We start from the raw sequence: 12,805 nt of genomic DNA, 5'->3' as shown, positions 1-12,805 counted from the left end.
TTGTCACGATATTTAATTACCGCCAGCTGGAATGCTGTATATAAGGGATTTCATTTTAGACCAAAAATAACAGTCTTGCATACTGTTCATTGTGGAGTCCAGATCGCGTACGTTATACGGAGGTAATTTATTGTATGTATCGTAAGTACCTGTGTAAGTACTGATTGTCGTCGTTTGTATATTTGCAATAAATATTCTTTAATTGTGCTTAAAACCCACAAATCAAACGTTAAATGATTTGTTAGGACTTAATTAAAAAAGAAGTGGGAGAAATGAATGCATGGCAAAAATTTTTTTTGAAAACCAACACAACAATGCAAACCGAACAATAAATGGTCATCAATATCACCCTGATGTTATCAGATGGGCAATTGAACTTTATGCTCGATCTCCAGCTGCGTACAGACATCTATCAACGACTGGAGTACTTGTACTTCCATCAGCAAAGACTTTACGCCATTATAGGTATTTTTTCAAAAATTAAACTGTATAGTAGATACCATAATTGGTTTATTATTTTAGGATCTCTGGAACGGGTTCAGCTGGCATAAACAAACAAATATTTTTGGAACTAGCAAAGCTAACTAGACCTGTTGATGCATTCATCACTATTGATGAAATGAAAAGTACTTTTCTAAGTTTTGTGTTTTTTAAATCTTAAAAAGCTAATTTTTACTCATTTTGGCAATCAGTAAAGGAAAATTTGGTTTACCAGTATGGAAAATTGGTTGGATTTACAGATTATGGTCACAGAGCTTGTGAAGAAACTATAGCATCATATATCTGCAGTAAATATTGAGAATATTTTTTGTCATTATGAATTAGTGAATAACATGTTTTTTATTATTATTTAGTGTTCTATGTGCGCTCTTTTAAAAAGGAAATTTCAATGCCACTTTCTTGGTGGCCTACAACAACAACTCCAGCATTCCAACTAGTGTCAATGTTTTGGGAAGCAGTTGGAATATGTGAAAAAGAAAATGTTCATGTTCGTGCAGTAGTAGCAGATGGAGCAAGCATTAACCGGAAATTTTTTGAATTGATTAGTGGACGACAACCTGAACACAATAGCATATATTCAGCTCCAAATCCCTGCAATGATGAGCCAATACTTCTTTGCAGTGATACAAGCCATCTCCTAAAGGTATGTAACAAATGCCAAAAGCAATGAGTATGTTAAATTGCAGCTAAAATACAACTATTTTTGTTTAGACTGCACGCAACTCGCTGTATGCCTCAAAAGCAGGTGGGAGAAAGTATATGCACAAAAATGGACATGACATACTGTGGACACATATACAATTGCTACACAAAATTGAAAAGAGTCGCCCTTTGCATAAAACTAAACTATCAGAAACAAATATGAATTTTAATTCTTATAATAAGGTTTGTTTTTAAAATTAGGCTGAAGATCAATTTTAATTTTATTTATGTTGCGCTAAAGAGGTTGTATCCTTTTAGATGCGAGTTTTATTTGCTAAAGAGGTTTTGAGTTGGTCAGTTGGCCAGGCACTTCTTCAGGATGTTAAAATATCCGAAGGAACATCAGAATTTGTTTTACTATTTGACAAGTGAGTATTTACTTTGTGTAATGGTTTGTGGTTGACAGTATTATTAAATGTTTTTTACAGGTGGTTTCAAATAGTGACATGCAATGCAAGGGATCCAATCCGTACAGCTGCAGATTCCAGACTTGTTTGGCTCCAAGACGTTTTTTTTAAATATCTATTAGATTGGAAAGTTTGTACTCCACTTAGTTATTGAGTATAATGATACAGTACTTTTAGTAACATTAGGTACTTTTTGTAGGATGAAGTTAATAACAAACATCCTGGGGAACACAAGAGAATTTTGGCCAAACCTACTCGGGGTATGTTTTGTATCCAAAAAAATAATTACCGGGGGGTTGCTTTTTATTTATTAGAGAAAACTTTGAGAAAATTTTAAAACGTCCTATGCAATTACCAGCAAAATCAAGGAAAAATGGTCACGTGGCAACGCTTCATCCAAGCGTCTGCAGAGGCTGGTCGAATAAAAAGGTGTCGCGATTCTTTATTTGTATAATTTTTGCAAAACTAAAACTTTATTCCAAAGAATAAAGTTGTTTATTACCTTATTGTTTTAAAAATATGTATTTTTTGCTAAACAAGAAAAGTTATGATTGATTTCACGCTTGAGTGAACAATCAGTTACCTCTCTAGTATTAGTGCTCTATGGTCACACCAAAGAGTTTTTATTCCATGAGTTGAAACTGTGACGTCATTTCGCATATATCCACTGATCTCTATAAACCCTGGATAGCGCAACTAGTGGTTGAAAATTGAAGCCAATTAGAAGGCTGAAACCCCATCTTGAAAAGGTCCTAAAGTGCGTAAATTTTGCATTACGGCTTATGGAGGAAGGTGCTAGTAACAGCGTTTTCCGACTATTTATTAACATTTATTACTTAAAATTAATGGTTTCTAAGGCTGCAAGCCATACTCATAATCATTTGGAAGAGAAAAAAACCTAATACTGTATAATTAACGCAAAAATCGGCATTTTTAGAACGACGAAACCCGTGCCTATATATATTCAATATATAGGCACGGCGCTGGTCTAGAATCCTACCACAATTATTAAATCAACGCACAATATTTGGGTTAGGGTGCGAGTTGGCCTTTGGATTTGGGTGGGTCAGGTATTATTATATTCATTATTGACCCACCCTAACCCAAAACGCTAACGCACACCCTAACACAAATTATGTGCGTTCAATTCAATTTTATTATTTTGGCACATAACGTTAATACAACAACAAATGCAATAAGAATATTATGCCAGGAGGCACCGATACAACCAACAGGTTTACCAGTCAAGGTGCCCCATTTCACTATATATAATGATTTTAAATTGATATCAATATTTCCCCATACCACTGGTCCTTAATAGCCAAGTGATCTCTGCTCTAGTGATGTGTTGGTGCGAGGTAAAAATAATTGCCTAGTATCCTTTAACCTAGTAACATGATCGTGTATATCAGAAATTTTAGTAAAGTAAGAGTTAAATGTGGGAGGTAGAGCATTGCTGTGGAATTTGTGCATAAATTTCCCAAATTCTAATTTATATATTTCTGAAATTTTAAGTAATTGCAATTCCTTAAAAAGTTTTGTCGGGTCATCGTTGTGGTATAATTCTAGGTCAGTATGATTTTTTTCCCACTGCAATGCCACCCAACCTTTCAGCTTAGTTTTTGATTGAGAAGCTGCTGGTAAAACTCTGGAGTATACACAGTTACCAGCCAGAAATTTATTAATAGTAATTTTGAGCACAACGTGAACAGATTGGCCATTTTCTGTCTATTTTTTTCTTAGGAGGCACTGACAGTGGCATGTATATAAATACTTTTGAAGTAGCTATTTTTCACAAATTCAAACTAGATGGGTAACACTAATTTATGGAAAGATAAATGGTCGGAACGCTCACAGTATTATTATTAAATATAATAACACTTGACCCACCTTCACCCAAACGCTAACCCCCACTGTAACCCAAATATTGTGCGTTGGTTTAATAATTGTTTTAACGGGGTAACACTTGAATTATTGAGCGTTCCGACATTTCTGACCATTCATCATTCCGTAAATTAGTATTACCCAACTATAGATGGGTAATGAGAATCGACTGCTGATGATAATATTTGAATATGTATTGCAGTTGACCAGTTTTGCTTTAACTATCCAAATAAAGTATAAAAATGCCAGGCATGCAATGCTGTGCGTTTGGTTGCCTAAAGCGCAAACGCAAAAAAGCTAGTAGAAGTGACAGTGATGGTAGCTCGGATGAAGAAACAGTCCTAAAGAGAAAATTTCCGAGAACTTTTCATAAGTATGATAATTATAATAGATGTCAGAAATATCCAATTTGAGTGTTGTCTTACTGGTTATAAAACTCATAATAACTGTAGTAGTGTAGCCAATCTTTGAAAATGGTTTTCTTGGTCAGTGTTGTAGATGTATTTCAATTTGGTACATCTTTACTATGCTGGTTGATAATACTGTTTTTGAGCAACAACGCTTATTATCAGTTGGCCCTGTAAATATACATACTTTTAATAAATGCAGTTAGCTTAGATAGTTGCAGATTGAATATTAGTTTACCTACTCACTTAGCTAATTGAAAATATTAGTTCTTAATTTAGCTTAACTTTCAGTTACTAGTTACCTATAAGCTATGAGGACAGATTAAAGTCGTTAGTATTAGACAGGTTTTAATACTAGTAATTAGCATTTAGAAGTCACATCAATTTCTATATAATTATTACAAATCACTTCCGTAGAATTTTAGAAGTATTTCTCTATTATAGATGAGTTATGTAATAGTACTCTTGACAGATTTCCAGCAGATCAGGAAAGAAAAAATCTTGGGGGGCAAACATTCACCGTAGCAATTGGGCGCCGACTAAACATTCGATGGTGTGTTCCGACCATTTTGCTGGGAAAAAAATAATTCGGACTGGATATAAAGTGCGACTTGCCAGCGATGCGGTTCCGACCAGACATAAAAAATTTCCAAAAAAAAAAAAAAAAAAAAAAAAGGTAGATATATACATTCTATATATATATATGTATATAAACACCCCATCCGTCAGAAATCAGTGCAGTTCTAAGCAAAAAGGTCTACGACAATCAGTGCATTCAAACGATCAAAAAGTCCGACTTTTAGACTTTGAGGTCTTGGACAATGCACCAATTTGCATTAAGAAATGTGCATAAGAAGATTAAGTTAACAATATCTGACCCAACCAAACCCAAACGCTAACCAGCGCCCTAACCCAAATAATGTGCGATAATTTAATAATTATAACGCTTCAGGCCCCAATACATCAATTTGTGACGTAATAATCTTAAATACAATGGACGAGAAACCATCCGAGTTTGGGCTTTTTTCCCCAGCATTTAAAGAATTATTAAAATAACGCACATTATTTGGGTTAGGATTCGGGTTAGCGTTAGGGTTTAGGTGGGTCAAGTGTTATTAACCCTATCTCATATTTTTTGTTATCTTTTCTGAACTTTTAATGAATATTTTTAATTTATCTTCGCCGGGAGTTTACCTAAAGGTCCAAATCAGTGCATTGCCAGGACCTCAAGGTCTAAAAGTATAGACTTTTCTGCCATTGGATGCCCTGATTGTCGTAGACCTTTTTGCTTAGAAATGCACTGATTTCTAACGGATCGGGTGATACAAACATACCATACTGATAATATCAGAGCTGATAGACATGTCTAATAACTAAATTACTATACTATACTATAGTAGTTTAGTTATTAGAAACCTCGCATCAGCTTCAAAATTACCTCGATAGTCATTCCATGCTTAATTTAAAGAGCCGGAAACCCAACACAGATTATTAATTTATAAATTTCAAATATTCACTAATATTGAATATTTATTAACTAGGTATAAAAAAATTTCAATTAAATGGTTTTGTTTCATGAAATACACATAATAATAAAGGAGCATTTTTCAAATGTGTCCCTCAGGCCCCAGGGGGCCACAAAGAAGTCTTCAGGGGGCAACAGACATGTCATATTTTCATTTTTAGTTAGTTAAACCATTTTGTTTTGGTTTGCGGTATGTCCAGAGACCTGACTTATAAAAGGGGGCATGACTTATAAAAGGCTGAGAACCACTGGTCTTTATGTGGCAATATGACTAATAATATTTATATTTTGTACAAATGTACATTGTACAAATGTAGTGATTAATTTAATTACTTTCTAGATTGTCCTGTAAAATATCTAGCTATTTCTAAATATAATTTTTTCGAACCCATTGATTTAGTTTGTCAAAGTTAGACAAGCCATAAAAATTAAAAGTGCCACTATAGCTGGAGTCTGTTGCAAAATTATTTTCCCTTTGAGGTCTTTGAAAGATGGGTGCAAAAATTTTGAAAAACTTTAAATTAAATGTGGAATGACCCATATAACAAATTAGGGTATTACAATGAACGACATTTATAGTTAAACATTAAAAAATACTATGTAAAAAGTAAACATTTGTGACACACCACTGTGTATCCTAAGCAAAATGTATTAAATATTATTTAAACAAAAACTAAAGCACCCTAAGATTGAACATTAACTACATTGTAAACTAAAGCACACTTGAAGTTTAAATAAAGTGTAAAACTTTTTTTAGCAAACAAAAGAAAGAAAACTACCAAATGCCAGACTACAAGTGCTAGGATCAACCAACCAACTTAAGATTCCCAAGAACTACATAACACATGACCATAATTACTGCTTGAACATTTATTCAAAAAACGAAGAGAACAAATTGAAAGAAAGCAATGAAAAAATTATACGATTAAAAAAGAAAATGAAAGTTGCAAGACAAAAAGCGAGAAGATTAAAATTGAAGGTCAATTCTTTAAAGGGGATTATTAGAATTTTAAAGGATAAAAATTTAATTTCAACTCGCTGTGAAGACATGTTAAAGCAGTGTTTATCAGAGGTACCATTTGAACTATTAACAAGAATCAAAAAAACAAAATCTGGCAAAGGATTTAAATATTCAGCAGCTTTAAAATCATTTGCACTTACTCTACAATTTTATTCCAGCAGGGTGGTCCAAACCCAGGCCCGTGGGCCACATGTGGCCCGAGGCATCATTTTTTGTGGCCCGCGAAGCACTGTTGAAGTATTGTAATGTTTTAATCTAGGGGTGGCAAGAACGCCTAATTTTGGTATGTGTTAGACCGGTTTGAAAGTCGTAGTACGTCCTATATGGAACTTTTCCAAAATGGCAACACGAACTTGTAGGTTACATTTGCGTTTTGTTTTACGTTTTTTCAATGGACCAGTAAACATAACATAAAAAGTACGACCCTATATAAATTACTATTTTCACTACTTTGAGGTAAATGAAAGATGAAATATATAGCGCTTCGGGAAAATATTGTTTCACAGGATTTCACTGTGAGGAAAGGTTAACGCCCTGGACCTTTCCATCGTGTAATTCTAGCCAAATCTATCTAGTTAAAAAACATTCTACGCTTATAAATGCAGTATTCTGTTTTGTCAAATACGCATTTTTTCGCGCTTCGCGCGCACCATTTTGCCAGCAGTCTTATTATTACATTACTTTTCAACGATGCTTTGACTACTTTATGTGGCCCGCCAAGTATATCAAAGAAATATTATGGCCCGCGATTTGACGAGATGTCTATTAGGAAACATATTGCTTGGGATGGTAAAAAGTTTCGTGGTTTTGTAGATCATGGAAATGGTCTCTATGATGACAACTCTTTACCATATGCGAAGGATGTTCTCGTTTTAATGGTTGTATGTATTAATAGTGGTTGGAAGGTGCCATGTGCATATTTTTTTGTAGATGGCTTAAGTGGTGCAGAGCATGCAAACATCGTCAAAATATGTATTCAGCGTGTTTCATACACTGGTGCAAAGGTAGTATCTCTGACATGCGACGGTCCTTCTTGTCATTTCACTATGTTACGAGAACTCGGTGTATCTATGATACCAGGTTGCTTAACAGCAAACTTTAAACATCCCTCGAACAAAACCGAGCGGATTTATGTTCCTCTTGATGTTTCCATATGCTTAAACTTGTGCGAAATACTTTTGCTGATTAGGGAATTTTGGTAGATGGAGATGGAGGAAAAATCAAATGGCAATACATTATTGCATTGCAAAAACTCAAACAAAATGAAGGTTTGCGTTTGGGCAACTTTTGGGCAACAAGCTGGCACACAGCAAATGGCAGCAGCAAAAAATGAAGGTAAACCTTGCAGCACAGGCATTGAGTTCTAGTGTGGCTGATGCCATCCAATATTGTGCAGAGAATTTAAAACTAAAGGAAATTAAGGGATGTGCACCAACTGTCAGGTTCTTACGAATGTTTGATCGTTTATTTGACATTTTAAATTCAAGAAATCCCCTCGCCAAAGGTTTTAAGTCTGCCCTTCGGATTGCGAATAAGTTTGTATGGGATCCCTTTCTTTCAGAATGTTTTACTTACATAATGCAGTTAAAAACAACTGACAGCACTCCAATGCACATTTCCAGAAAAAAAACTGGTTTTGTTGGTTTTTTAGCCTGTATCCAGAGCACAAAAGGTTTGTTCGATAACTTAGTAGGCAGAGCCAATGCTCCACTAAGTTATTTGTTAATGTACAAGTTTAGCCAAGATCACCTAGAATTGTTTTTCAGTGCTGTCCGAACTGCTGGTGGCTGCAATAATAACCCAACAGCACAACAGTTCACAGCAGCCTTCAAGCGTCTTTTGATGAGAAGCTGTATTAAAGGTACAAATGGTAATTGCTCCAACCAGGATTCAACAACAATTCTGGATGCAATAAGCGACACCTGTAAAACAAATTATACGGAGGTAAAGTTAACTGATGTGGCATTAGTTAAAAAATATGACCTCATTGAACGTCTGCCCATTTTAACAGACCATGATTACTGTGACAGTCCAAACATAAAAATTTTATCAGAATATAAAAAAGCAGCTATTACATACATAGCTGGGTATGTTGCAAAGATGGCAAAAAAACAAACAACATGTTTTACCTGCTCCTTGGCACTTGGTTCCCAGAAAATGATAGCACAACCCAGTTTTTTGACATTCAAAGACAGAGGAGGTCTTATGAAACCATCAGAAAGTGTAATTAGGGTGTGCTCTGACACCGAAAAATGCTTCTTAAGATTGTTGGCATGTTCTGGTGGAAAATTACCGATTAATACAGGAATTCCAGATGCCATTGCAACATCAGTATTACACAGTATTAATGCATCCCAATTATTTCCTGATTTAGATAGTCACATGTTTGACAGTTCAATGATGGATAATCATGTCTTTCAACTGATCAAAGTTGTATCGAAGTGCTACAGTAAGATAAGGCTGTACCATCTTGGAAAGAAAACCTCTGAAAAAATAGTGGGAGAAAAAAGCTTAGCAAGCTAGTTTTATTTAACAATCAATAAGTTTTATTAATCACATGTTCACTTGTTGTTTTAAATTTGTACTATTTGTTTATTGCTACTGTTGTTAAATATTTTTCAATTATTGCGTTTTTTCCTTTGCTGCAAGCAACCAAGTTACTTTTAAAACCGACTGTGTCAGTCTATAGAAGTATATGCAAAAATATGGCTAACCTTCAGGACATCCAATAAAATGCATCCTTGGGTTTTTAAAATCATAACCTGGTTAAGGATATCCTAGCCGAACACGAGTTTTGTTCCATGTCTGTCTACAAAATAAAATAAAACTTAAATAGAATCCTTTACATAACAAAAATGCAGAGCATTATTTTAGTACTATTATAGTTTTAACTCAAAAGTAACCAACAAGCAGAAAGAATTGAACAAAAGATTTAATAAAAGATAAGTATAGTTGAGTGTAAAACTGTCATACTGGTTTAGTCTCGTAAAAAAACACAAAAAATAGGTGCTTTTAACGTTTTTTTATTTCTAAATAGTCAGATATTGGCTTGTCGCTTTAGAAACCACCAACTTTAAGTTATAAGTAGTCTAAAAATAAATGGGAAAAATACACAGGTTTAGTCGTCTTTAAAAAGCATATTTTTGCGTTAATTATACAGTTTTATTTATTTTTTCTCCTTTAAATAATTGAAGTATGGCTTGCGGCCTTAGAAACCACTAATTTTAAGTCACAAGCATTCCTAAATAGTCAGAAAACGCTGTCACTAACACCCTTCTCCATAAGGCGTAATGCAAATTTTGCGCATTTTAGGACCTTTACAAGATGGCGTTTCAGCCTTCTAATTGGCTTCAAAAACCGCTCACGCGTGCCGCTAGTTGCGCTATCCAGGTTTTATAGAGATCAGTGCATATATCCTGTTTTATTTTACTTCGGCCTGGTCACGGTTGAATGCACGACAATAAAACACAAGGTCATCTTGGTCGTCAGTTTACAAGGTTGCGAGTGACAACGAATTTCGTGAAATTTTGAAAGAAAAGGGGGCAAATTTACAACAATTAATAAAAAATCTATAAATAAGATACATTTATTGGCGAAAAGTACTGTTTATTTATTGTTTGATACTAGAAAAATGTGTATTGAGTTATAGCCTAGGTTACTTTATGTGTCAAAACGTCTTTCTTTTATTTAACTAAAAACATGTTTTTTTTTCACTGAAGGGTAGTAAAAACAGATATTTCCAATTATAAATATGGCAAGAATGTGCTGTCTTCCGAATTGCGACAATAGATCGCCAGATGTAAGTCTGTTCCATGTTCCATCTAAAAGGGTATGATAGCCTAAATCAATTTTACACATAACAATGTATTGGGTAATTTTTGGCTTTTCCTAAATAATAATTTGATTGTTTAAAGGTATGCAAAAGTAATTTACTTAAATGGGCGGATGATTTGGAAAAGATCATATTGGGATGCAGGCAAGATAAGCAAATTGTTCAATTATATTTGCGAGATGTTGTAAAAATATGTGACAGACATTTCCATGCAACGGATATTGTATTTCGTAAGTTTGACATTATATTAGGACTTTAATTTGTTTTTCATTTTGATTTATTGCGTTCTTAATTTAAAGTATTTATTTCATTAGGAGGAAGTAGAAAAGAATTACGTGTTGGAGCATTGTCCACATTATTTATGGCAAAAACAGTAGGGCAGTTTGTTATGTGTAAAAGATGTGTACAAAAGCTTCACCTCTTTGAGGAAAGTAAATGCCCCGAAAGGTTGGACAAAATTTGTCAAAGAAAAATACATTTCGTTTTTTTGTTATAATGATTATGATCAAGCCAAATTTCGAGTTGATATTGCTGAAGACTTTAAAGTAAATGCTTCATATTACGGTTGGGGAGCACCAAGTGAATGTTACATTCGCTCATTTGATGTAAAGAAGTGCACCGTTTTCAAAACACTTCAAAAAATTGAATCGTCTAATATTTGCTGTGGCACAAGTCTAAACAATCCCCAGGCAGTGTCACATTATTTAACCAAATCAGCTGACCTACAGACCCAGTGTTTGATCCCTGATGTCAAAACATTAACAACCAGGTTTGAATATTGTGTAGTTAAAATTTAATATGTTATTGACATATAAAATTGGTTCCAAATTTAGATCCTTGAATTGCTCAATATTTTTGAAAAATGGTCAACAATGTTCAAAACGCAAAATGTTGGAAATGGCAAGAGAAAGTCCACTAAAAAAAACAGTTACAAAGAAAAAGTTAGAAACAAACCCCTAGCAAAAGTTCGATTTGGCCATTCGTTACCACTGAGAATGAAATGCACAATTAAATCTCAAAATGCAAGATATATTATACAAATGATTTGATATACATGTATATATTATAATTTTTAAACCAACTTGGTACTTGTAATTATGTGTAGTCATGTAGTGAACTAGTAAAACTTTAAATACATAATTCAGTAAAACAGAATTATGTATTTGTTGAAGTTACAATTAATTACAGAATAAAAAAGTTGGAAATGAAAGCAGCAAAAATGATAAAAAGTGCTGAAGGACAATCAGTTGGGCCTGAAATATCAGATGATTTAAAAAAAATAATGGAGCTTGGTAGGTTGTTGATAGTTATTTCTATAGTTTTTGGTAGAATAATATTGATATATACAAATATAGTCGTTACAAATACAGTATGCAGACCACACTAAAAATGTTGCCCTTTTTACAGCTTTAGCAAGCACAAGAGTTAATGATTTTTATCAAATATTTTGGAGAGAGAAAATAAAACTACATCAATGTAAAGCTAATGCAGAAAGATATCACCCAGAACTGATTAGGTAAAAATCACTAAATCAGCACACTGGTGGTAAAACATAGTAATATTTATGGTATTATTATTTAGATTCTGCCTTAGCCTTGCTGCCAAAAGCAGGAGTGCATATGAGGAGCTACGAGACAGTGGCATTCTCAGACTTCCAAGTTCTCGTACTCTAAATGATTATAGGTAATTATTTACCAGAAAACATTTTAAACCATTTTGCTTGTTCTCGATTATAAATGTATTCCCAAATCCATATGATTAACACTGTCGTATTAGTTTTCCTCTTAAAATTGTTTTACTGGTTATAGAAACGTTTATCAAACCGCCCCAGGCATCCAAGATCATGTGCTTACAGAATTAAGGCAAAAAAGTGCACAAATGAAAGAGCATGAACGGCTGTTGGTTATTTCCGTGGATGAAATGAAAGGTAAAATTGTCTCAAATGTGTTATTAGCAGAACCTCGTTTATTGATTTTAAATGTAAAAAAACTGATATATTTGTTTAGTTAAAGAAAACATTGTTTACAATGCATCAAGTGATCGAATGGTTGGGTTCACCGACTTGGGTGATTCTAGAAAACACTCTACAGAAGAAGCTGCCTCACATGCCCTTCAGTTTTACTCTCGATCAATTTTATCAAGTTTTTCTCGCCCTATTGCTTTTTGCTGCACCCACAAAACAACAGCTGCTGACCTTACCAGTATGTTTTGGGAGATAGTTGATTCGCTAATAACCTGTAATTTTGAAGTTGTCGCATTAGTTGCTGATGGTGCACCTATAAATCGTAAAATGTTTTGTATGCTTAATAACATGAATTTGGATGTCCCATATAAATGCATAAATATTTTTAAAACGAATTCTCCTATATTTTTAATAAGTGACCCACTGCATCTAATTAAAACTGCTTGTAACAACGTTAAGTCCAGCAGGCCAAATGGCACCCGTTTGTTAAAATATAATAATCACTTCATACTGTGGGAACACTTTTGTCGAGTTCCGTCACTTTACAAAAGTGTTGAATCAAG

General features: G+C 34.0%; 2 protein-coding genes and 1 pseudogene across 2 annotated transcripts; 2 read left to right on the top strand and 1 right to left on the bottom strand.

Annotated features, from left to right (window-relative positions):
* The first annotated feature begins 233 nt into the window (after positions 1–233).
* Positions 234–3,427, top strand: LOC146133031 (uncharacterized; annotated as a pseudogene).
* A 309-nt stretch (positions 3,428–3,736) lies between these two features.
* On the top strand, positions 3,737–7,780 carry LOC146133030 (THAP domain-containing protein 1 B-like). Its single transcript, XM_083397632.1, has 4 exons — positions 3,737–3,867; positions 4,385–4,577; positions 6,184–6,405; positions 7,637–7,780. Exons 1-4 carry the CDS (start codon positions 3,737–3,739, stop codon positions 7,778–7,780), a joined length of 690 nt encoding a protein of 229 aa, XP_083253758.1.
* A 311-nt stretch (positions 7,781–8,091) lies between these two features.
* Positions 8,092–8,801, bottom strand: LOC146133029 (uncharacterized). The gene is made up of 2 exons (XM_083397898.1): positions 8,577–8,801; positions 8,092–8,369 (listed from the first exon to the last, which is right to left on the bottom strand). Exons 1-2 carry the CDS (start codon positions 8,766–8,768, stop codon positions 8,193–8,195), a joined length of 369 nt encoding a protein of 122 aa, XP_083254024.1. The 5' UTR covers positions 8,769–8,801; the 3' UTR covers positions 8,092–8,192.
* Positions 8,802–12,805: the final 4,004 nt, after the last annotated feature.

Source organism: Ascidiella aspersa, chromosome 9 (genome assembly GCF_963924565.1).
Source record: "Ascidiella aspersa chromosome 9, kaAscAspe10.2, whole genome shotgun sequence".
NCBI lineage: Eukaryota > Metazoa > Chordata > Ascidiacea > Phlebobranchia > Ascidiidae > Ascidiella > Ascidiella aspersa.
Note: the sequence above shows the minus strand (reverse complement) of the source record. Positions and strands in the feature narration are given on the sequence as shown.

What these genes read in the sequence shown, in the direction of transcription:
- LOC146133030 (XM_083397632.1), top strand. Translation starts at nt 3,737, where the DNA reads ATGCCAGGCATGCAATGCTGTGCGTTTGGTTGCCTAAAGCGCAAACGC. An exon ending in AAAAAAAAAAAAAAAAAAAG is followed by an intron (nt 4,578 to 6,183) that starts GTAGATATATAC and finishes AACTTTTTTTAG; the next exon opens with CAAACAAAAGAAAGAAAACT. An exon ending in CGAGAAGATTAAAATTGAAG is followed by an intron (nt 6,406 to 7,636) that starts GTCAATTCTTTA and finishes TTTGCTGATTAG; the next exon opens with GGAATTTTGGTAGATGGAGA.
- LOC146133029 (XM_083397898.1), bottom strand. Translation starts at nt 8,768, where the DNA reads ATGGCATCTGGAATTCCTGTATTAATCGGTAATTTTCCACCAGAACAT. An exon ending in AACCAAGTGCCAAGGAGCAG is followed by an intron (nt 8,370 to 8,576) that starts GTAAAACATGTT and finishes TTTGTTTTACAG; the next exon opens with GTGTCGCTTATTGCATCCAG.